Below are 24948 nucleotides of genomic sequence, written 5' to 3' on the forward strand. Positions count from 1 at the left end.
AAAGGCACCCCCTTCTGTGGACAGGGGCGGTGCCTCCAAGTGGCAAGGCTTGTCTGCCTCCACTTGCCCTCTGCGCCTCCGTGTGGTGCACGAACCTCCATGGTGGGCTGCAGCCCTGACCGTGTGCACCAGCCATGTCAGACCACCTGGCAGTGCCCAGGGCTCCTGCTCACTCGGGGCTCAGGCAGCAGGGTGCAGAGGCGGAGCACCTGGGCTCCAAGTCAGCTCTCTGGTTTTGACTCCTGGATCTCCCTCAGGTGGGACCTTGGGCAAGTGAGTTCACTGCTCTATGTGCTTCAATTTCCTTGTCTATAAAATGAGGATAATACAAGAACCTACTTCACAGTCTCATGGGGTTGTTGGCAGAAACTCCCCTTTGCTTTCAACCCCAAAGGGGACTTTTAATCCCCAGGAATAAGGGGAACAGCTCTTCATCTCCATCCCCTCGCTTCCTCTTCCCGAGGGAGGAAACGGAATTTATCTGAGGGGTCAACCTGAGAGAAGGAGCAGAGCCTGTTGGGCCTGGCCCTCCTGGCACAGCTTGTTTGGATCTGTGACCCTGAAGGGAAGGTCCATTCTGGCCCCCTCTCCTCCACTTGGTGTGCCTTCTGGGAGGCAGCTCACCTCCCCCTCGGCTTGTGGCTGGTGGGGAAGTTGAATCTTGGGCTGAAGTATAAGGAGGCCAATTTTAGCCACAGATATAAGCCAGGCCTTTCAAATCCTGCTCTTATCAATAACAAAGCTAGTATTCTGACCTCTATTTTTCTGGTCCCTGTATCTCCTCCTACACCGGTGGAAGTAGGCTGAGAGTGGCAGCAGAAGCATGATAAGTTATCATCCTAAACCTCCAGTGGGAATGATACATTAAAAACTATTAGAAGAGGGCCTGACAGCCTGTATAATTCCAGTACTGTTTGTATTGTTACCATCACTGTTGTTATTTAACAGTCTTACTCCGTTATGTATTGCCAATCTCTTCACCTGGCTAACTCCCACTCACCCCTCAAGACCCATCTCACCAGTACCTCCTCTTGGAGGACAAGTGTGGGGCCAAGCCCAACTCAGATCTCCAGTGCACGGTGGAAAGTATGTGCTGGGTGAGCATCTGAGCTCCGGGCAAGGAGGACAGTGGGAGATGAAGCTGAAGGAGCTTCCTGGATGCTGCGTCCACCTTAAAGGCCAGGCTAAAGACTATAGGTTCCTTCTGACGGTCAATGGGGAACCCCAGAAGGAGTGCATGTAGAGAACTGACACTGTTCCAGCAGTGGTTTAGGAACTTCAACCAGGAACAGTGAAGTTCTTGATTCTATCACATTGTTTTGCTCCTGTGGACTCCCCAGCCACTAATTCTGGCTTACTGTCTCCTCAGAGGCCTGTCTTCACTGTAGAATCAATTATTAACATCAACTCACTATCAACTGTAACTTTGAAAGACTATTCAGCTGCCTGCAGGGACAGAGGCGAGGCGCTGCCTCCACAGACATCTAGCCATCTGGCCTTTTCCGAGGAACCTGGCTGGGAAGCTCATTTGAATAATTGGTTTTGGCGGTGTGCACTCGTGGGTTAGACACCTGATTACACTGCCAGCCCCAGTGTCCTTTCAGCCTCCGTCGAAACATCACTCAGGTTACATAAAGCAGGAGAGAGACTCTGGGAGGTAAGGCTTTGTCTGGCCCCTGTGGTTACTTGTGCTTCATCTTGAATAACTCACTCACTGTGTGACCTTGGGCAAGTTACTTAGCCTCTCTGTGGCTTGGTTTCCTCTTTGTTCAAAGAGGGAGTGTGATTTCTACCCTGTCTATGTCACCCTGTAAGGTTCTCAGAGAAGGTGGGGTGCGCGTGGGGTGGGGATTGGGGTGGTGACTTAGCAGGAACGCAAGTGGAAAGATTTAGGTTGACGAGATCTCGGTGTCAGATAGCAGTGGGCATTTAGCCTGTACCGGGAGAAGCACATCCCCAGAATTAGGCTTGTGGTGGTCCCTTCCCTCTCCTGTGCTACTAGCTAGCTCTATGAACTTAAGGAAGTTACCTAATCTACCTATGCCTCCATCTCCTCATCTGTAAAATGAGAATAATGATAGAGTTGTTTTAAGAATTAAATAAAACAATACATGCAAAATATCTAGGGCCATGCCCAGGAAGTTTGATAAATGTTAGCTATTCATCTTTCATCATCACCACCACCATCATCTACACCATCATGATCATCACCATCGTCACCACCACCACCATCATCATCAGAAACATCATCACCATTGTCATCACCATCATCGTCATCATCACCACCACCATCACCTACACCATCATCATCATCGTCATCATCACCACCATCATCATCAGCATCATCACTGTCATCACCATTGTCATCACCATCATCATAATCATCATTCTCATCATTATAACTGGTCAATCCTGGACACCATGCCTCAAATACATTTGGAGCATGTTCAGAGGACAGCAGTAAGGATGGGGAGGGGAATGGATTTCAGATTACATAGGAAAAGTTGTTAAAGCTTTGGGAATATTCAGCCTGGAGAACAGGAGCTGGCAGTGTTTGGAGTGAGTGAGGAGTGGAGAGGAGTGGGGACACACAATCCTCAAACAACTGAAGGGCTACCGTGTGAAAGATGAACTGAACTTGACTAATCCTTCAGGGGGAGAAAGAAGAGTGATGGGCTGGCAGGTTTAGCCTGGATACAAACACCCCCTAAGAGAGCTGGCATTAGTGCAGCACTTCTTAAGGGTTCCCTGCCCTGGGCAGGCACTGGACTAGATGTCTCTGAGCTCCTGTCCCACTCCAAGGCTGATGAGGCTATGGAGAGGCAGCAAGGGGGACGTGTGGCCTGGGTGGGGAAAGAGGCACAGTGAGAAGGGGTCTGGCAGGTATCGCTTGGTGAGGCAGCTTGCAGTGGATCTTTGTTTCCATTTCTAGTTGATGAAAAATGTACAGTTTTCTGCTGTCAGAGAACAAATAGAATTGACAAATTGACATGTGTTTTACATTTTACATAGCTAATTTTATGTTCTATTCTACTTTGGACAGTTAAAAATATTTGCCCCTTTGGCTGTTGGGGTGGGCAAGGTTCGTCAGTTACAATGTCTGTGTGTGCATGTGAATATGTGTCTGCGTGTGTGTATCTATATGTGTGTTTGCGTGTGTGTCTGTGTGTATGTCGGTGTTTGTGTGTGTGTGTGTGCGTATGTGTGTGTGTGTTGGAAATATCTCCCCTGGTGTTTCACCCTCTGCCATACTTAATGATGTTTTCTGTGCAAATTTCTCCTTATCTCCCTTTATGTCTGGTGAACTCCTCTATACCCTCCATCCTGCAAAAACCCTCCCTCATCACCCCCAGTCAGAAAGAAGCACTCCCTGCTTTCAGGATACAGTGTTGCAGGGGGTTGAATGTGTAGTAGGCTGGGGTTGGCCTGCCTGGATTCATAAACCTGATCTGACTCTTCCTGCTGGGGGACCTGCGGCAAGTTCCTTGGTATCTCTGGGCCTCAATTTGCTTCCCTAAGTAAAAAGGGGCCACAGTATTACCTCCACCTTAGGGCTGTTGTGAGGGTCAGAGGAGATGATATATATAATGTATGGGTAGTAGGCACTTAGACATTAGCTCTAATCATGTCCAGACCTCCACAGCATCACACACACATCTCCAGTACAAACACTGGGCTTCTTATTGCCAAGGGCTGCCTCTGATTTCCATCTGCTTCCCTAAGGCGCAGCACAGGGCCTGACACTCAGCAGGCCCTCGACAAACCTTAGTTAAACTGGATTTACTGCACTGGAGCATTCTTTGCTACGTGAGGCTTGCCGGGGCCAAGAGACATAATGTGTTGGAGTCTGCAGATCGGATGGTAGCAGCATCCATTTCCACCGCAGGGTCTGCAGTGCCATGTGAGAAAGCTGAATCATTTCTGCACCACTCATGGAGGTCTGTTCCTCTCCCCCACCTCCACACTCCCAAGAAGCACGGAGCCTTCCAGAAGATGAGAAATTTCACAGCATCCTGCTATCTTTTGGGTAACTGCGTATTTTATGATGACTAATAGGCAATTACTATGGTAATATTGCAATTCAGCATGTGTGAGGTTTGGGAAATGAGAAATTATGGGTAACTACTTTGGACTCATTTCTATGGTAACAAAAAGTAATTGTCATTAAATACCAGGTATACGGAGGCTGTACCTGGTAATTATAGATTTTTATGCCCAGAAACATAAATAAAACCAATAAATTTATTCAAAGGTCTATGACTGTTTACTTATACGTGGCTCTATGGAATACACAATGACAAGCACCTAATTAAGAAACGCAAACCCAAAGCAGAGTTTCATATTGTCATGTGGAGATGGAGAGTCTGTTTTTCAAATGCAAGGCGACTTGTGCATCACACAGGCTCAGTGGGGTACAGGTGGGGATGGAGGCTGTCTTCTCTGCAAAGGAAGTGATGGGGAGGAGGAGGTGGCAGAGAGAGAGAGTGCAAGGGCTGCACTGTGTGGGGATAGTCACACCTATTGCAGGACACTGAGAATCGCCAACCATCATAGGCTGACTCAGCCCATCACCCCTGACCCCAAAGGCCTTCCAACCATGGCCTTGTAGCTCTTGGCTCTATGATACCTGAAGTTGCAGTGTTCATTCCTCAAAGCTCCTAGGCCCCAGATCCTCCTCGAACTCTCCAAAGATGCTCAAATTGCACTGATAAGTCATACCATTACTTTTTTTTTTCCCTCCCTTCCTTGACTCCCCACCCCAGTACCATTACTTTTTTTATTGTGATAAAATACACATAACACAAAATTTACCATTTTAATCATTTTTAGTGTACAATTCAGTGGTATTAAGTACATTCATAATGTTGTGCAACCATCACCACCAGCCATCTCTAAAACTGTTTTCATATCGTAAAACTGAAAATCTATACCTATTAAACAATAACTTTCTCTTCCCCCTCCCTGCCCAGGCCCTGGAAATCACCATTCTACTTTCTGTCTCTATGATTCTCACTACTCTAAGAACTTCATATTAGTGGAATCATAAAATATCTGTTTTTTTGTGTCTGGCTTATTTCGCTTAGCATAATGTCCCCCAGGTTCCTCCATGCTGCAGCTATCCCATTCTAGACAGAGCTTCTCCTTGGTGCTTCTACTAAATGATGAAAAGTGTCTTTCACTTCACTTTTCTCTTCCAAGAAGGCAGGGGGAAACTGAGGCCAGGGAAGAGAAGTATCTTGCCCCAGCACAAGAAGGCTCAGGAGAGTGGGGAGAGTTAGACCACTAGTTCTCTGCTTCTTCCTCTGGCTTGTAAGACACAGGCAGTGTCTGGGAGTGTGGGGAGTCCTGGACACACCATGGGACCGTGAACTTGGTTCTTCACCTCTGCAGGCTCGGTTTCCCCTTTGCTTAAATGGGTAAAATAAAAACTGACTTTCCTTTCTCAAAGAGTTGTGGTAATGATCCCAGGTGGTTTTAAAGTGTAATGCCCTGTACAATAACAAAGTGTAGCTCTGAACCCAGAGTTCACTAAATCATTACAGCAGCTCATCACAGTATCTTTGTCACAACAGCGTAAGATCAAAACAACAGGGGTTAGGAGGCCATGTTGCTGAAAGTAAAGGGTCGGGAGCTGACAGTATGTGGTGACGTGACTCTACCTGGGGACTGTAGCTCTGTGCCACAGCACAGTTGCTGAACACTGCTGAGGAGTTTATTTATTCAGTCGGATAGTATATATCAAAGGCTGGTTCTGTGCTGGGCACTGTCCCAGGCTTTGGGAATGCAGGTAGACAAAGTCCTAACTTCATGGAGAATATAGTCTAGAGGTGGAGACAGTCATTAAATAAATAAGCACATGATTACAAACTGGGGCAAGGGCTCTGAAAGGGTAGTACAGAGTGCTCTGAAAGAGTATAATTGGGAGTCCTAATTTATTTTGGAGAATCTAGGTAGGCCTTTCTGTGAAGTGGCATTAAACCTCAGACCTGAACTGAAAAAAATGGCCAGTATTAATGGAGTGTAGTCAGTGAGACAGAAGGTATGGTTGTCTTGTGTTTTTATTATATGCCATAATATTGTTGTTATCTACTGTTACACTACCTACCTGTTACAGAGGGCTACTGGAGAGGATCCTGCGGTTGCTATAATGTTGGCCCTCTCTACTCCTCCCATAAGCCAGTCTGGGAGCACATACAGCAGTCTAGTAAGTATACACTGCTGCTCTTTTACATAAATCGCATCATCTATCATGGGACAGCTGCCACCATGGGCCACTAAATGCTAGAGTGCACCTTGTCCATTCTACTATAAATACCATGGTACAGGTAGTTGTATTATTAAATATAAGCTTTGCTTGATCAAATCTGGGAAATCTGACTCTCCTTCCTAGATTAGATTACAGAGTTCTTTAATGCAGAAGAAGAAAAAGAAGGAGAAGGAGAAAGAGGAGGACGAGGAGGACGAGGAGGAAGAGGAGGAAGAGGAGGACAAGGAGGAGGAGAAGAGGCACCTAGAGGGCAGGCCTGTCTCCTGCTCTTCACCGGGTCTGGGGTGTGTCGTGCCATAGGGCGTGTAGGACAGCCTGCACCCCTGCGCACTCCTCACAGGCCACACGACTTAGGGCAGGTTATCAACCTTCCTGAGGGGATGTTGAGAGAATGGAGATCAGGGAGCATGTGGGGGTGCAGAGCTGACTGCACCGCTGTGAGGCGGTCTGTGAGTTGGGCTCTGGGTGCTGCCCTGGGATTCTGACAAGCAACCTTCCTTCCCGCCTGCCCTCCTTCCTTCTTTCCTTTGCTCTTCTCTCCCACCCACTCTCCTTCTTTTCCTCCCGTACTCAAGCTTACTGGAGTAGATTTTTATTATTTGCAAGCAGAGAAAGCGTCACAAAGACCCTCCTTCACAGAGTTGCTGTGAGCATGAAATAGCATGAAATACGTGTGTGAGCACCTGACATGGCGCTGAGCGGGCCAGCAGAATTCTCCGAGTAGCATTTCCCAAAATGTGTTTAATAAACCCCAACACCTCTGGAGACAGGGTGGTGGTGGTGGAGGGGGTGGGGAGTGAGCTCTCCAGGAAAAGGGTTCCTTTGAGGAACACTGGTCACTACATTCCCCTTTTGGGATTCCTGTTTAGTAGCATATTCAAAATGGGAAAATCTTATTGTAAAAGAATGTGTTCAACTTTGCTTAACTCTGTGTTTCCCAAATTTATTTGAACTCCAAATCTTTTTCCCCCCATAATGCCTGGGCAAGTCCCACCAAACCAAGGGACACCACACTGTTGTTGGGAGGGTGACTCTGGGAGGGGCTGGCCTCCAGGACCTCTAAGGCACCTTGAAGCTCTCAATTTGGAGGCTTCATGACTATTTTTCTCATTTTCCAAATCTTTAATGGTGAATTCTCATGATTGATAGGCTCTTTGTTGCTACTTAGAGCTGTTTTAGCAACAGGATAAATGCCTGTGGTTAAAGAGTTTCTTCAACTCTCATAATGAGAATCACACACTCTCACTAGGAGAACGCTGGGCTTTTAAACTTTGGTACAGAACCATTTCTGAGGGGTGGAGCTCTTTTATCCCGAAATCCCCAAATTGCAAAATTTGGAGCTTGAGGACATATAGGAAGCAGCAGGCTCCCCAGCACCACCCCCACTGACTGTCTGAAGCCCAGAGACAGGAGGTGTTTTGGCCAAGGTCACAGACCTCTTTCCAACTGGTCATCCCCAGACAGCAGATGATGACATAAATAAGTGTGTGGAGTGGACAGTATTGACCTTTCTCTGACCACGGCCGTTCTTGTAATTAAGCAGAAATGTTAACATCAATCAAATGGTCCTTCTACCATCATTATCACTAACAGTGCATTCTGTCCAGGGGAGGTGGGAAGGCACTGCTCCCAGGCCTGCAGCAGCCATAAAACCTGCCAGTGCTAATGAGCCGTCGCTTGAGACAATTAAGAGAGGAAGCAAAACTGTCTTTAATTAAGGCATCATACATCCCATGGGTTCTCTCTAACTCATACCCAGGGGTACCAGGAAGCCCCTGTGGACCCAACTGCCACATTCTGGGAAAGCATTAAACCAGCTCTGTTTAAAATGGACCTGATGGGATGTCAGGAAATGTGGGTTCTGGTCTGAGCTCTGCCACTGACCTTGGGCAAGTCCCATCTCATCTCTGAGCCTCAGTGCCTTCATCAGTAAAGTCATCCCTTTCCTTCTCTCATATCCACCAAACTCTTTTTGAGCATCTACTATGTGCTGATCCCTGCTGATAGGCACTGGGGACACAAGGATTATTAAGGCTCAGTGCTTTCCCTCTGGCGGCTTTAGAACCAGTGGGGTCCATGAAATGGGATAAGGCCTATTCAATAGCCAGGCCTGTGGGAGCTCAGAGAAGGGAATGACCAATTCTCTTCGGGGGTTTGAGGGGTGTTTTCCAGAAGAAGAGGCACGAGCTGAGTTGTGAGGAAAGGTTAGTTAGATGAGGAAGGGACCAGGAGGCTCTGGACAGAGAGCCTTTATGAAGGTAAGGTATCAGGCACCAACAGGACCTGTGTAAGGAATCAGGCCTCCCACAGAGCGGCCAGAGCAACAGTTCTAAGACCAGAGGGTGGGAGGTGAGGCACCAGGTCACACTGAGCCTTGCATCAAAGCTGGGGAGCTTGAATGTTACCTTGAGAGTTGTGGGAACTAATCAGCTCTCAAGCTGTATAATTTGGGCAGTGAAGTTAGACAGTCAATGATTTACTGGTTGTATGACTTTGGGCCAGTCTGTTGCCTCAACTGTGAAATAAGGGTGATAACACTGTCTCTCTCAGAGGATTCAATGTTCTCTCAGCAGATGGTTCCTGGGGCAGTGGAATTTTCAGCTGTAAATTATGGTGCTAAGCCAGGAGAAAGAGTTCAAGATGTGAGTGTCTGAGTGAGTGCGGGGCTAGCCGGTGTGCCCACGCCAAAGAGAAATCCTGTTCACATGATCTTAGGTGCCATTCTCCTTTGTTAATGATCTCCAAGAAGAAAACCAGAAACAAAACGGTAACCGTTATCATCACCATGGGATATTCTGCAAAGCACGCTCATCGCCACCATTTCTTTTGATGAGCACGAGTGCCCTTCCAGGTAGGTAATTACTGTCTTAATTATGCAAGAGAAACTGCAATGCATCAGAGAGGGAAAGTGAATTCCCCAAGGTTACACAGGACGTAGGCACCAAAACTGATATAGGTCTCCTGATTCCTGGTCTAGCAAACTGCCCAGAAAACTCCAGCAAGTGTCCTCAGGTGACTGGGCATGAACAGCCAAGGCCCATTAGTCACATCCTCAAGAGCCAGGGTGAAACGTCCTCTAATGAACACAGGGGTAGTCTAAAAATTCTTCCTCAAAAATAAATCCCCTTTTTCTTTTTGCTTCCATACCACCATCCAAGCACTCTCCCCTGTCTCTCACCTGTAATTGCCCAGGTAGACACCATCAGGGTTGAGCATGGGTGCAATCTTGAAGACCAGGTGTTCCCGTAGGACACGAGCAATAGGGTGCTGGCTTATGAGGAAGTCAATGATCCCTGGGGAAAAAGAAGCATCTGGGTTAACCTCAAAGTGTTTCAAGAAGGAGGGAGCACATTTCTTCAGCTGGAAAAACAGTAAGAGTTCAACAGGTGATTTTGGCCTGTGTTAGCCGCTGTGAGTGCACGGCTGTGGATTAGGTATTGCCCAGTGAATTTAACAAATAATATCTCCGTTTCCAAGAGACAGTTTTAACCTTATGTAATATTGAAGCTCATGGGCTGGGGGAGAGCAAGTCCTGCTTAAGAGCACAGGGTGGGCCTTCAGGAGAAGACAGCATGTGAGCTGTGCCTTGGAGTGCCCCCTGGGTCTTGACAGAGATGGGGGAGAGGCAGGATAACTCTGAACAGTAAATTCAGAGTTGCTCCCTAATGGGCACCCTGTTAGCTAAATGCTGACATCAGATTGGATGACTATGGAGTCAGGGACCTTAGGGGTCTCAGTGCTCATATGGCTGATGGGTGCACTAGGAAGCAGAGAGGAGAAGTCACGGAAGACAGGGAGGTTTTTTCAATGCCCCCAGCTCTGCTCCTTTCCCCACTTTGAGGATCCCCTGTTCCCAGACTCCGGGGCCGGCTGCCCTCTGCTCCTCACTGACACTAACACCACTTTGCCTCCAGGTCACCAGATTTAGAAGAGCTGAGTTCTCCACGACTCTCCTCCCACTGTCAGGTAGTCCCCAAGTCTCTTCTTTGAGTCCAGCAAATCTGCCCCTCATCTCCATTCCTCTGCCTCTCTTCTATTTTAGGCTACCATCACATCTGGCCCAGGTGACAGCGACCACCTCCGGAATGTGCCCTTTTCACTACAGCCAGAGGGATTGTCCTGAAGGGCAAATCTGACCCCGTCACTGCTCTCATTGATATCCTGGCGATGGCCTGCATATATCTACAGGAGAGGGGGTGAGAAAACAAGAACTGGGTCCTTGCCTTGTCCCTCCTTTTCTCCATGTTTCTACTTATTCATGAGAGACCTGAGAAAAATAGGCAAAATGGAGCTCTGGCATTCCATGAAATGCCTATAATGCTGGAAAGTGATAGGAGAGCACAAAACCCTCCCAAAAGTGCAGAAGGAGAACTCCTCTCCTGCTGGAGAGAGCAGGAAAGGCATCAAGGAGAAAGAAGCTTTAGAGCTGGGCCCTGGAAGATAAGCAGGTTTTGACAGCCAGACAGGAGGAAGCAGCAGGATAGCTAAGAGCAATCCACGTGCCCAGTGGCAGGCACTTAGCTCTTGGAATGATAAGTCGCTCTGCAGCACATTCCAGAGCTGCTGTGACCAATGAGGGACATCTTGGGCTTTTCATTAGGCCGGGGCTGAGACTCTTTTGGCAGCCGAGAGCCAGTTGGACATCATTTACTTCTCGGCTGACGTGGTAGTTGACCAGATGCCCTAATTTATTTGTTGGTCTTCATATGAAAGACTGTAGTTTGCCAGTAAATAGGCAGGGTAATGATGCCAGGCACCCTTGTTAGGGGCTAATAATTGCTTAATCTGTCCGCTAATTGACCCCGGCTCCCAGGGCAGCCCTCTATCAAGGAGCCAGGCTGTGCTCAGGGCCTGGCCATGCTGCCTCAGAGAACGGCTTCTGGAAACGGAGGAGCTCCTTGCAGCCATCCTCCTTCACAGATGAGCAGGTTACTTGGGCTGCTGATTAGGATGCTAATACAAGAATGAGAGGAAACAAAGCCAGACCGGAGGCTGCAGCCACTCAGAGTGAGAGTGGGGCGAGGAACGCAGAAGTTTTAGACTCATTTCTTGGCTTGAGGTCAGATACAGTTCAAAAGGAATCTTTCCCATTGATCAGGAAATTGGGAGGAGATCTTTCACTTTTATTTGGTGCGGGGAGGGGGTGGTAAGTGAAGAGGAATATGAGGAGAAATGTCAGAGAAAGCAAGAGTGGAATGGAAATGCCATCCTCCACTAGACTGAGGAAGCAGAGTGTGTGGACTTGGGGACCTGCCTGTGACTCCTCCCTGGCTGTTAGCTTTCTCTGACCAGTTTTCGCATCTTGATATAGAGGTAATAACACCTAATCTGGAAGAGTGCTGTGGGACTGGGTTAGAACTCCCGCATTTTGACTGCCTGACACAGCACCTGAACATTCTGATGTATTCTCACAAACTCACTCAGATTGAAGGTTGAAAGGCAGTGGGGATAGTAAAAAAACAGAATGCAGTTTAGAACTAGGAGTCCTGGTCTATGAAGTTGACTGACTATGGGATTTGGGGACAAGGATACTGAATTGAAGAAGCCAACACACCAGCAGTCAGAGAACCGGGATTCTAGTTTCAGCTCATCTTTAAACTTAAAAGAAAGACCCCCGTGATTCCCATGGACACACCCCACACCGACAGTCTATGATTCCATCTATTTCATTCCTCTCCCTCGAAGTAGCAGAATCCTCATCTGTCAAGTGAGGAGAATAAGCTCCCTTCTGCTGGGAGACATAATCCACCCCGTGAAGATCAGTCTCTGCCCCTTCAGTAAACAAGTGTGCAGGCCCTTTCCTTTAAGCTGATGCAATCAGGAAGGTGGAAGAAAGCAAGGCTGGAGGCTAGAGAGGCTATAGGAGAGGAAGGAAAAGCTGCAGAGATCTGAAATGAAAGCTGGGCAGCAGACTTCACGGCCCTGCCGACCTTGCCTGGCCATGATGACCCTCTCCAGGCAAACCATAACCAGTGTACTTGTTTCAGGGCAAGGCACATAGCAAGTGCCTGATAAATGCCCTTTGGTAGATTGGACCCAGGAATTCATTTGACCTGGGAAAAGGAGAGGGTTAGTTGAGCTGATAATCACTCATTCCACGAACATTCGCAGGGCCAGATCCCTGCCATGAACTTGGCATTCCAAGATGCCTAAGAGGTTCCTGCTCAGCGGGTGCATGGGGGGAAAGCAGCTGTATCTACAGGCAAAGGCTCTGGTGGGAACAGCCCAGGGAGCCCTGGAAGCGGGGCTGGAAGGGAAGCGGCCATGGAAGCTTAAAGGATGAGTAGAGTGAGCCAGAAGAAAGGGGTGCCAGGGCACGTTGTCCCAGGCAGGGAAGCTCTTACACAGATGCTGGGAGGTGAGAAAGAAGACAGCCTGATTGCTAGAGCTCTTCAGTTCCAGGAGGCATAGCTTCATGATTAAAGGCACAGACTCTGAAATTGGACTAGCTGTGTGGCCTTAACCTCTCAGTTCCCCAGTTCCCTAATCAGTTAAGAAGAAAATAATAATAATAACTACCATGTGGGTTATTGTGAGGGTCTCAGTGAGTTAATGTAAGCAAAGTGTTCAGCATATAGGAAGTGTGTTGTTTACTCACTGCTCTTATTTGATTTGGATGAAGGTGTGGAGGTGGGAGGATGTTGAGAGAGAAGCAGAAGAGGTAAATGGGGACTTGCCAGTCCTGCTGAAGAATATAAAGGGCATGGGAGAACCACTGCAAGGTCAGGGTCCAATCTGGGCTTTGGAGAGCTCCCCCTGGCCACAGCATGGAATGCGGTTTGGAGGGAAGTTATAGTAACTGACAGATGTCCTGAAGGTAGAAGGTGGCCGTAGGGGGACAGACCAAGCAGAGAGCTGCAAACATAAAGAGGCTTGAGGTCAGGAGCCAGGGTCTGACATGGTGGTGAACTGCAGGGGCTTTGCAGTGACCAAGGCCCAGAGAGTCACAGGGAAGCCACTGATGGAAGGGAAGCAGTGTGGATAGATGATGACGCTGATGACAAGACTATTTGTCTACCACCCCCAGGAGCATAGATGGTCTTGGCTTAAATCACACAGTCTTGGGGAAAGGTGACACCAAAATGACTGAGATGAAGTTTCCAGCCCCTGGCAGAATGGGGCCTCAAAATGGAAACCGAGTTCAGTTTTAGAAAAGTAAGGCAAGTTATATTTCCAGTACCTCTGAGTTTGGGGGACTGAGGCTTGCATCTGCTGTGCAAATCTGTCTTCTTTCCAGGCAGTGAGCTCCAGGAGGGCAAGGACAGCTCTACCTCTTTGCTATGATTTTGTCAGTGCCCAGCTCAGCGCTGAGGCCTGGAAAGCCCTAAATAGATACATGTGAAATGAATGAATAAAGATGGACCAGTGATGGGCACTGTACGTTCAGTAGCTGGATTGACCTGTAATTATACTGCTCTATTTTGCAGATACGGAAACAAAGTCAGGGTGGTGACATCACTTGCTGAGTGTCTCACAGGGTCCTGGCTGGGATTTAGGTCCAGTTCTACTGGTTTCAAAGTGATGCCCTTTCCACGAAGCCAAGATGGAAAGAGCCAGGAGTCTATTTGCATGTGATTTGCAGAATGCTTTGCATATATGCCTGCATGATTTTTCTCTAGAGAGTTCTGTGTAGGGCTTATTGTTGCTGTTCTCAGCTAAGAGGCAGGACACTGCAATGGGAAGAACTGGCTTGAAGCAAGACAGTCACTGGTGGGGAGGGTCTTTGCTGGGCTCAGAGTGTGGGTCACGTGACAGGAGCTACTCTAGGCCCCACCCTGACCGGGTACCAGGCCCTTGTTTGCTCTTAGCTGAGCCCAAGGGCCCCAAATTATGGAATCACAGGGAGTCTGACCCTGAAGAGCCTGAAGTTCTCAGAGTCTAAGTTCTTACACTCTTATCCCCAGCTCTGCCCATTTCACAGATGGAAGGACAAGTTTGGGGAAGAAAAGGCCCCATGACAACCCCTTAGTGGATCTACTTTCAGGCATATGTGAGGCTGTATGGGAGAGAGAGTGGGAAGGAGAAGACGAGGAACAGGTGAGGGATAGAGGAGGGAGGAAAACAGAGTGGGGGAGGGGAGGGAGCCAGGGCAAAGGTCACCACCTCTCTGTGGGAAATGTTAGGTTGTGCTTGGTCCTGGTGTCCTGGTGGTGTGAGTGTGTGTGTGTGTGTGTGTGTGTGTGTGTGTATTCCCCCCTCCTCTCCCTGCCCCCACAGGACACCCCTGAAGAGTGAGACCCCAGAGGGAGGGCCTGGTGGGCCCCTTGGCACGTCGAGCAGGGCTCAGCAAATCCTCACAGCAGCTCCTGGAGGACCACATTGCTGCCAAATTTTATAGGCAGAGAAGCAGGCCCTGATTGTTGAGGACTTGCAGAGGGTCCCCAGCAAGGAGGTGAAAGTGATGGCACTCTAACTGGGGCCTGCTCAAGTCCAAAGCCTCAGCCTTGCACACTGCCCCTGCTGCCTCCAGGGGCTGGTGCACCTTCCACAGCAGCGTTCCATACATGAGGGCTTAACCCATTTATTTACAAAGGGTCTGAAGGGGACAAGTGCTCGGCCAATGGGACTTTTCAGCGAGTGATGTCCCAACAACTCCAGGAGGCTTCAGCGCAAGAACATTCACTCGACTGGAGGTTGGAGATCTGAGGTCTAGTCCTGGCCAAACTTCTGTCTTGCACCATGGTTTCCCTGGTGCATAAGCTAGGAGGGTTCAGCTAAGGGCTCTTCTGGGAAGGAGACGAGGAAGATGGGGCCCATGGTACAGGAGTGACACGCCTGGGTTTGGGTTCCCAGTAAGGATTAGAGGAACCATAGCGGCACCTGCCAGATGCCCCATTAATGCTACCTCCTCCCCTACGAATAGCACTTATCAGTGCTTACTGCATTCCAGGCGCCATCTTAAGTGTTTCACAGATATTAACTCATTTAATCTCCACAACAACCCTATGAGGTAGGATTCCTATTATTATTTCCCTTTTGAGATAAAGGGACTGAGGCACAGGGAGGTTATGAGACATCCCCAAGGTCATCCTGTACTAGGTAGGGGAGCTGGGCTTCAGTTCCAGGTGGTGTAGCTCCAGAGACCCAGCTCACACACACTCTGCTGCAGGGCCACACGGGAGCGACCTTGACCTCTCACATCATAGCTGGAGAATGAGGACAGTTTGGCCTCACAGAGGCTGGGAGTGGGGTTTGGAGCAGTAGAGGGAGGGTGACTGAAAAGCAGCCATCTCCCCACCAAGCAGAGCCTTGAGAAAGTCATAGTCTGCCCCCCTCCCCCCGAATGCCACCCCCGCCAGAGCTCTGCCTCGACAGGACTTCACTCTGTTCCCCGAAGCAGGTGCATCAGCAGCTCAGCCGTGAGAACCGAGGTCCCAGCCAGATGGGGACGACCAGGCCCCACATGTCTGTTCTCCACTCAAGGTCACTGGGCCGGTTAATGGGAGAAGAGTTAACAGGACCAAAGATACCTCTGCAATCAACCTTCCAGGCCTTAGACCCTCCTGCCCCCCCCAGAACAAGCTGGGCTGGGGAGGGGGCTCTAGCTGAGGGCTGGTTCTGGGGAAGAAAGCCTCAGCTGAGCCCCATGGGGCTGTGATCTGGGCTGTCCCCAAGGGGGCTGGGAGACCCTTGGGGAAGACCGTGCCTCAATTCCTGATTGGCAAAGTGGGGGAGTGCTGCCTGTCTTGAGCTGCCTTAGGAAGGATGAATTGTGTGTCTCAAGGGACAGTTACAGAGATAGGGACAGAGGAAGACCAGGACAGGGGAGATGGCTCCCGGCAGCACCTCTGCCATGAATTAGCCATGTGATCCTGCGTAAACCACCTCACTCCCTTGAGCTTCCCCAGTCTCACCTGTCAAATGCACTGGTTGTTGTGGGGTGGCCAGAACGCTGTGTTCTCCCAGGCAGGAGGCTTGGTGCTCTAGTGCTTTCTGTCCCCGAGGGGGCAAAAGAGCAAGCACGGGCTTGGGAGACCCAGCTTCAAAGCCCCCTCCTGCTCTTTACTGGCTGTGTGAACTGGAGGTCCCTTTTTCTGAACTTAGATTTAGCATCCCAGAGCCAAGACAGCATTTGTTCCTCACAACAGCCCCATGAGATAAACAAGACAGTGCCCATTTTACAGATGCGGAAAATGACACTCTAAAATCCAGGCCTGGGCCTCAAATAGTTCAGGTTTACAGGGAGAACAACGAATATAAAGCAAGTGCCTAACAAATCAGGGCAAAAAAGATGACCACTGGCTGACTCACAAGGCAGGCACAAAGCAGGGGGGCCCACAGCGGGTACTTGAAATGAACCTTGGGAGATGAGGGGTGTTTGCCAGGTGGCAAGAAGTGGGCACAAGAACTCGTAGGCAGAAGGGCAGCAGATGGAAAGGCCTGGTGGTGGGGAAAAGAGTGTCCACCTAGGGATTAAGTTATGTGGAGCTGGGGTATGATGAGGCCAAGGCTCCCTGGCGAGAGCCAGGTCATGGAGCATGGAGTGTCATGACAAGGAGTTTGGACTTGATCTTAAAAGCATAGTGGGATGGCATTAAAAGTCTCTGCCAAGGAGCAAACGTTGACTGAAAGCCTGCAGCACAGCACTGAGTCTCTAGATAAACTCAGAACCATCTAGACTCCTTTTCAGGGAAAGGAAGGTCAACAGAGAGAGCACCTGAGAGCTACTTGACTTCTCTGTGCCTCAGCCCTCATCTGTAAAATGGGATGGTGACCCTGCCCTCCGTCTGCTGCCGACAGAGGAGGTGCACATGGGAGTTCAGACTCCCAGGGACGAAGTATCGCTAGTAAGGCTACTGTCTTTTCACAAACAAGGACAAAATAGTTGCATCTGATCAGCTGGGGGAACAGGGCTGCTGCCAAGTTTAGTAACTGACAGATGGCTGCCAGTAAAGTAGTTGGTACAACCAGGAGGGCCCTGCGAGAGGTTATTGCAAGGACAGTGCCCGGGAAGGAGGCTGGAAGTGAGAATGCCAAGGAGGCAGCTGAGGTGGCTGGAGCAGGGAGTTGAGACCCCCCCAGCCACACCTCTGATGAGCTGCTTGTCTTTGGCCAATCACTTCCTCTCCCTGAAGCTCAGGCTCCTTGTCTGAAACAAAGAGGGAGGCAGTGGTGCCTGACCACAGCCCTGTAAGAATATGAACAGGGAAAATAAGACCCATATGTGTTTGCAGAGTGCCTTATAGTTTACAAAGCAGATTACCTGCCTCATCGTCTCAGAGCCCCATGGGAAGGTGACATCTGTTGACGACCTGCTATGTGCCAGGCACAGGATTGGGTGTTTGTTTACATTCCTCTCATGCCAGCTTCATAACAGCCTTCGCAGAGACGTATTGATATAATAATTTATTTTACATTTGAGGAAACCAAACTGCTAGGAAGTGGCAGAGCCAGTATTTTACCCCAAGCTTATCTGACGGCAAATCACTGACACTTCCATGGCAGCATGCGGCCTCCCTCAAGTTACAGAACCTTTATGGACTTTTTCATATCCCTCTGACCTTACGGTTATTTTGAGACTAAAATGAGATAAATTACTTAACCTCTCCAAACTTCAGTTTTCTCATATGTAATATTAAGTTAATATGTAAGTTAATATTAATTCCTATGACACAGAAAAATTAATATAATCAAAATAAAGCCAATAAATTAGATTAAATCCAAAAATAATTAACATAAAATATGTAAAGTGCTTAGAACAGTGCTTGGCTACTATACAGTATCATGTATTTTACATATAATATACCCAGTAGATAGGTAAAAATACAAAAGTATTGGTGAGGATATGGGACAGTAGGAGCTCTTAGATGTTGCAGGTGGCAGTGTCACGTTGTATGTTTTGGAGAGAAATTTGGAACTACCTAGTAAAGTTAAAGATGCACACATCCTATGACCTAGCAATTGCATTATACAGTTATACACCTTAGAAAAGCACATATTTGCAGGAGCACAAGGTGACACCTTATGTATCACATTTGTGTGATACAAATTGACACATTTGTATTAACATTGTTTGTTAGAAAAAAACATTGTAAACAACTTAATGGTCCATCTTCAGGAGAATGGATAGGTAAGTTGAGGTATAGACAGACACGGAATAGAATACATGGTAAAAACAGCTATACTAGCTGACATGTGGTTACTGGGCAAAACAAGTTCCAATGCATACAGAATGATATCATTTTTATAAAGTTCAAAAACATGCAAAACTAAAAAGTACATTGTTCAAGAATGCTTACATGTGCAGTAAAACTATAAAGAAGGACAAATACAAAATTCAAGCTGATGGTTATTTGTATGAGGGGGAAGGAAGACAGGATTTTAAAGGAATAGATAATGCTCCGCTTCTTAAACTGGTGGGAACCTGGGCATTCATTAAATTAGTATTTATATACTATTTATTGAATATATTTATATTACTGACTAATTGAATATATATATACATGCATGTATATATACTGCTGACTAAATATATATTTTACATGGATTAACTACTTAATAATAAATAAAAATTCAACTATAAAGAGATATTTGAGAAGAGAAATGACCTCTTATTTACCTCTGGTTGTCTGCTATGAAGCATGGTAGATATAGTGTTTCAAAAGTTGTTTGCTAAGTGAATTATTGACTGAATGAATGAATGAATAGAAAATTTTCAATTCTTACTTCCCCAGTCCACCACACTTCTGCCAATAAACACATTGACCTGGGGTCAGGGTTTTTTTTTTTTTTTGATGGTGATGGTGGGTGGGTGGAGGCCAGACATCTTTTTTTGTAAACCACTGGAGACAAGTAAAACAAAGCTAGGAAATGTAGGCGACTTTACAACTCTCATCCTTGATATAGCACGTACAGGAGAGCTCTACCTATTCATTTATCCATCCACCCATCCATCCATTCGCTCATCCATCCTTCCACGTATACATGTAGTCAATAAACATTTAATGAAGCAAACACTAATGGAGATCAGGTACAGTCTCTTGAGAAGTGAAGTAAATTCTCATCCAAGGTAAGGACTCTGCATGTGACCACACTGGCCCAGAGGCCATCACAGTGCCCCGTTGGATGTGGGGGGAGGCACAGGATGCCCATGAGATCTTGCAACTCACCTTGACACACAAATGAAGAGGGTGTTTCCCCTGGGTGGACTCGTCCTGTGATGAATACCACCTTCTGCTCTGCCCCCTCCCGAAGGTTATCTGTAAGGTAAGATGGAAGAAGGTTGCTAAGGAGGACAGGGAAAGCTGAGAAGGGGAGTTGGTATGTGGAAGAGAACAGGGAAGCAAAAGGGTGATTTACATTTATCTCAAATCATTGGGTTAAAACCATTAAGGCTTAGCTATTACTGACTGATTGTATTATGTCCCTGGTTACCCAGTATTAAACAACTACAGTCCTGTTCTTTTGTGCACTTGATCATATTAATATTATAATCATCTGAAGAAGTCATATGAGTGACATCAAATCCCAGATTCACTGACCATGAAACTAGGCAGGTTATGTGTCCTTTCTGAGTTTCAATGTGCTAATATATAAACGTGGATAATAATATTTTCTTCACTGGGTTGTTGTCATAGTTAAACAAGCTTACATATTGCCTAGCATGCCGTAAAAGTTTTGTAAATGATGGAGTAAAGAAGGTAGCTATTTTTTATATTAGTAATAGTAGCAGCTGCCATTTAAATAGCACCTTTTGTGTCAGACACATTATATACATTTATAATCCTTACAGAAACATGACAGTTAATACTCCTTTTCTTGAGGCAGAAACTGAGGATCAGAGAGGCTATATAACTTGTTCAAGGTCTACCTACACAGCTACACAGGGTAGAGCTGAGATTAGATTCCAAGCCTTATTTGGCCTTGATGAAGTAAGAGGGACCAGATTTTTCTTTCACCTTGAACAAAATATATAAAATAATTGGTTTCAGACATTGAACAAGAGTCAGTGCAAGACTAATTCAAGAGGAAAGGGAAACTAATGAGGTGTGCCTCACGCCTGCCCTGGTTTTTTGCCTGGAGGCCCACCCCAGACCAAAGAGCAGAGAGGGGTATAGCATGGAAGTCTTATGGAGATTGAAGTTCAGGGAGTCTGAAGCGGGTGGTAGTCGTGGGGAAATCCTGTAAATTCCAGAGAAGAGGGAGCTCTGTAGGAAAAGAGTTCCAGAAATCTGTAAAGGGGTCCTCGTGAGTCTTTGCTGGGTCCCAAGCTGTGCGTACACAGAGTAAATCTCCACAATGTCATGAAAAACTGACCAAGAGGCTGCGAACTGCACATTCTCAGAGCTCACATAGGGCTAGGAATCATTTGAACTCCCACCTCCAAAGTGGAAGCCTTCATTGATCATTCAGGGCATTTGGTAGAGAATCCAGAAAGGCCTGCCTTAGTGATGGGGCTAAACTACCCTAGACTCACTCTAACAACATTTTAAAATAAATCTCAAAAGGATCAAGCTGAAGAAACAAAATTTGACTGCCTGCTATACAAAGTACAACTCTCTTTAAAGGAAGACACCACAATCCAGATATTCAACAGTGTATAATTCACAATATCCAGCAACCAATAAAATTATTAGGCATACAAAGAAGTAGAAAATTGTTGGCCAAAGTCAGAGCCCAAGCTCTTGCTGCCCCTATGGAAGTCTTGTTTGTATAATAAAGTTTAGCATTGTGCAAATATATTATTAGATAAAAGCAGTATCCAAGAGTGATATTCCTAGAAAGGAGGGACAGGAAGAGGGTACTTAGCCAGGGGCAGAAGAAAGGCTGATTGACACAGAACAGAACAATGACCTAAAGGAAATTCAGATAGGAAGATGGAGAGGAGTTGGATTAAAGCAGCCCATCTACATTAGAGGACGATGCGCAGAGGGCCAGGGGCAAAGATCATTAACTGGCTTTCTGCTTCTGAAATGCTAGGGACAGGTTATCCCGAATGTGGTTTATGATCCCAACAACTGATGCACCAAGTCGGAGACTAAAATAAAAAATAAAAAAATTAACCCTATTATGCCTGGATCTGAAGGATTAGGACTTGCTTGGTCTATTGGATGACCAGTATTGAGGTCACTGTTTCCCTAATACTAGGTCCTTGAAAGACAAAGACATATAATGAAGCCAAAATACATTCTTTTTTTTTTTTTTTTTTGATTATAAAGTATCTTTTTTTTTTTTTTTTTTTTTATTTTATTTTATTTTTTTGGGGGGTACACCAGTTTCAATCAACTGTTTTTATACACATATCCCCGTATTCCCTCCCTTCCTTGACGCCCCCCCCTCGATTCCCCCCCACCCTCCCTGCCCCAGTCCTCTAAGGCATCTTCCATCCTCGAGTTGGACTCCCTTTGTTATACGACAACTTCCCACTGACTATTTTACAGTTGGTAGTATATATATGTCTGTATTACTCTCCCGCTTCTTCTCAGTTTCCCCTTCACCCCCCGCCCCCTCCCATACCTCGAGTTCTCCAGTCCATTCCCTGTATCTGCTTCCCTGTTCTTGTCACTGAGTTCATCAGTACCATTTTTAGATTCCGTATATGTGAGTTAGCATACAATATTTGTCTTTCTCTTTCTGACTTACTTCACTCTGTATGACAGATTGTAGTTCTATCCACCTCATTACATATAGCTCCATCTCATCCCTTTTTATAGCTGAGTAATATTCCATTGTATATATATGCCACATCTTCTGTATCCATTCATTTGTTGATGGGCATTTAGGTTGCTTCCATGTCCTGGCTATTGTAAAGAGTGCTGCAATAAACATTATGGTACAAGTTTCTTTTGGGATTATGGTTTTCTTTGGGTATATGCCCAGGAGTGGGATTACTGGATCATATGGTAGTTCTGCCAAAATACATTCTTAAAAACTCACTCTGTGCTTGACTCTATGCTAAGCACCTTTAGGAGAAAAGGAGAGAGAGAGGGCTCATCTGCTCTTAAGAAGTGTATGTTTAAAAGAGGAGTTAGATACCTGAACATTTCCTAAACTGAATATAAGCTCCTCAAGGGAGAAACTGTGACTTTCATGGTATATGTTTAATGTCTTTCCCAGGACCCTGTGTGGAATAGGTGCTCAGGGACTGGCTATTCAATTAATAAGTACAACATACTCATGAAGATCATGGTTTATAAAGAAATTTAGACACATACTATTTTACTCAATCTTCATCATGCCTCTGTGAGGTGGGTAGTATTAACCCCATCTTACAGGTGAGGGAACTGAGGCTCACAGAAGGAGGGGACATGTCCAAGGTCATGCAGTAGCAGTGGCAGAGTCCCAGCCCAGTGCCCCCGTCACTACCCTATCTGTCTCCTCCTGGATCCACCAACAGCAGTATCAGGTTCTACATCGACTGCGTTTCCATCTACAATCTACACAAGAGAGTTTCGTTTCATCCCTTATTGCTGGTGGGAGTTGAGCTATGTCTTAGTATTTATATTGCTTTTTCACATAAAGTACAAAAAACAAAATGCCACCAAGCCCTTTTTAAAAATACACTGTCTAGCACTGACCCCATCTATCCCAGTAGTATAGAAATGATAAATGACATTACTTGAGGCCTCAGTGAAGGCTACCTTTATGGATGTCTCCCCTGACCTGGTATCAGTTCAATTGCATTCAGCATTTCTGCTGACCACAGGAAAATGCAAAATGAGCATTCTATTTGCAGACTAATTTTACTGAGCCCCTGTGTCTTCATAAAATGATAACGTAGGGCTAATAAAAATCAAGCATCTCGGGTGCTAATATAAGCAAATGTTGATGCAGGCAGGTAACAAATTGCTTTGTCATTTAGGAGGCCGTAAAAGAGCATTATAATCATCTTTAGGCAAAATGGATGGGTCGCCTTTGCTTAGCTTTTAGCTTTCATTTGCAAAATCAATTTAAGGTAATGTAGCAGCTCTGAGGTGGTGTGACATGGGACTACCCGCCCCCACCCCCGTCCTGTCACCAAATCCCCAGACTCGTGCAAAGCCAATTAAACATATTCTTGGTGGAGGCAGCAGGGGTGATGAAGGAAGTATGCTGGAACAAAGCCAGGGTGGCAAAGAAGCTGAACAGGAGCCCAAGAAAAACACATAAGGGAAGACGAAGCTGGAGGCTTTGAAGGGAGACACACTCAGGGGTATGGGGCACCTCCATGTGGAACCACGACAGCCATCCTGGGCTCCCCAGTTAACAGAAGGTGTTTGCAGTCAAATGTATTCTGTGTAGCCTCCCAACACACACACGCACACGCGAGCACCCCTTTGATAGAAGGATAATATCCCTCTATCAGTTACCATTTCCTTATTCATAAAATACTTACTGAGCACCTATTGGGTGGCCAGGAACTAGCTATTATTATCTTCATTTTACAGAAAATCAAGGCCAAGAAACATTAAGTGACTCGCCCACAGAGAATGGCCAGCAGAGACAGAGTCCCCACCCAGACTCCACCTGTATTCTTACCTCCTCTGCCTCTTGTGAAGGAGGGCAATACCATTATCCAGCTACAACAGTAATTAAGTGGTATTTATTCAGTACTTATTCAGTGCCAGGCACTTTACGTGTATGATCTTATTTACTTTTTACAGCAACCCAGTGAAACATCTACTATTCTTACCCCTATTTTATAGGAAATTGAGATGTAGCAAGCTTAGGTGACTTGTCTAAACCTCCATAAGTAGCAAATGTGGGGGCCAGGATTAAACCTAGGTCTTCATGAATCTCAACTTTATTCTCTTAACCACTGTGTCATAGTACCTCTTGGAGATTAAACAGAGTCCTTGTGGTGGTTTTAAAAACTATGTCCACAAATTCTTCATTAACCTCCTTCTTTCAAGAGGTGAACTCCCTCCCCTTCAGTATGGGCTGGCCTTAGAGACTTGCTCTAACAAATAGACTACTACAGAGGTGATGGTGCTTGGCTTTTGAAATTAGGCTCTAAAAAGACAGTGGCTTCCATCTTGGATGTACTTTCTCTCTCTCATCCCACACTATGGCTGCGTGACATGGGGACACTCAGACCACCTGTGGGGAGGTCCCCCTGGTGAGGACTGTCCCGCCCCAGATGACTGCAGACCTGGCTGACAGCTCACTGCAACCTCGTGAGAGACCCTGGGCCAGAACCAGCCAGCTAAGCTGCTCCTGCATTCCTGACCCACAGAAATGAAGAGATAATAACTGTTTGTGGTTTTAAAATGCTGAATTCTAGAGTAATGTGTTAGGCAGTAGTAGATAACTAATCAATCCCCCTGGAGATAACTACACTTCCTCTAGTTGATTGTAGAACTTAAGAAACTTTGCATATCATTCATTGATGCCAAGCTTGAGTGAGGACCAGAGCCCCAACCTTGGTGTCAGGATGGTGGGAGAGCCTCTATCCATCTGGTCAATTACCCATGGAGTGGACCTGTGGTGGGTGGAGGTACCAGCCAAGATGCCAAGAGGCCCCAGAGAGCACCAGCTGGACCCTCTGAGGACAAAAGTCTCCCAGAGGTTCACACTGTTGGCTTTGTTTCCCTGTCTCTCCTGAAAATAACTCTGACGGTAACTTGTCAGGGGGATTGAGGTGATCTGTGAAGGAAGGAATAAGCCTTTTTTCATTTTCTTGACTGCATGATCACTGAAGGCATCATGAAGTCCAGAAAATGCCCTCCTGTTGGTTTCCAAACCAGATCAGTTACAGTCTT

At 46.7% G+C, this 24948-nt stretch overlaps 1 protein-coding gene across 1 annotated transcript in view; it reads right to left on the bottom strand.

Annotated features, from left to right (window-relative positions):
* AGBL4 (AGBL carboxypeptidase 4) overlaps nt 1–24948 on the bottom strand; it is a 1220133-nt gene that overhangs the window by 111461 nt on the left and 1083724 nt on the right. The window contains exons 7-8 of the mRNA XM_057744086.1: nt 19378–19467; nt 9447–9561 (exon numbers count right to left, since the gene is read on the bottom strand). Coding sequence (XP_057600069.1) covers nt 9447–9561; nt 19378–19467 — 205 coding nt within the window. The remainder of the gene's footprint in view (nt 1–9446; nt 9562–19377; nt 19468–24948) is intronic.

This window comes from Hippopotamus amphibius, chromosome 1 (assembly GCF_030028045.1).
Source record: "Hippopotamus amphibius kiboko isolate mHipAmp2 chromosome 1, mHipAmp2.hap2, whole genome shotgun sequence".
NCBI lineage: Eukaryota > Metazoa > Chordata > Mammalia > Artiodactyla > Hippopotamidae > Hippopotamus > Hippopotamus amphibius.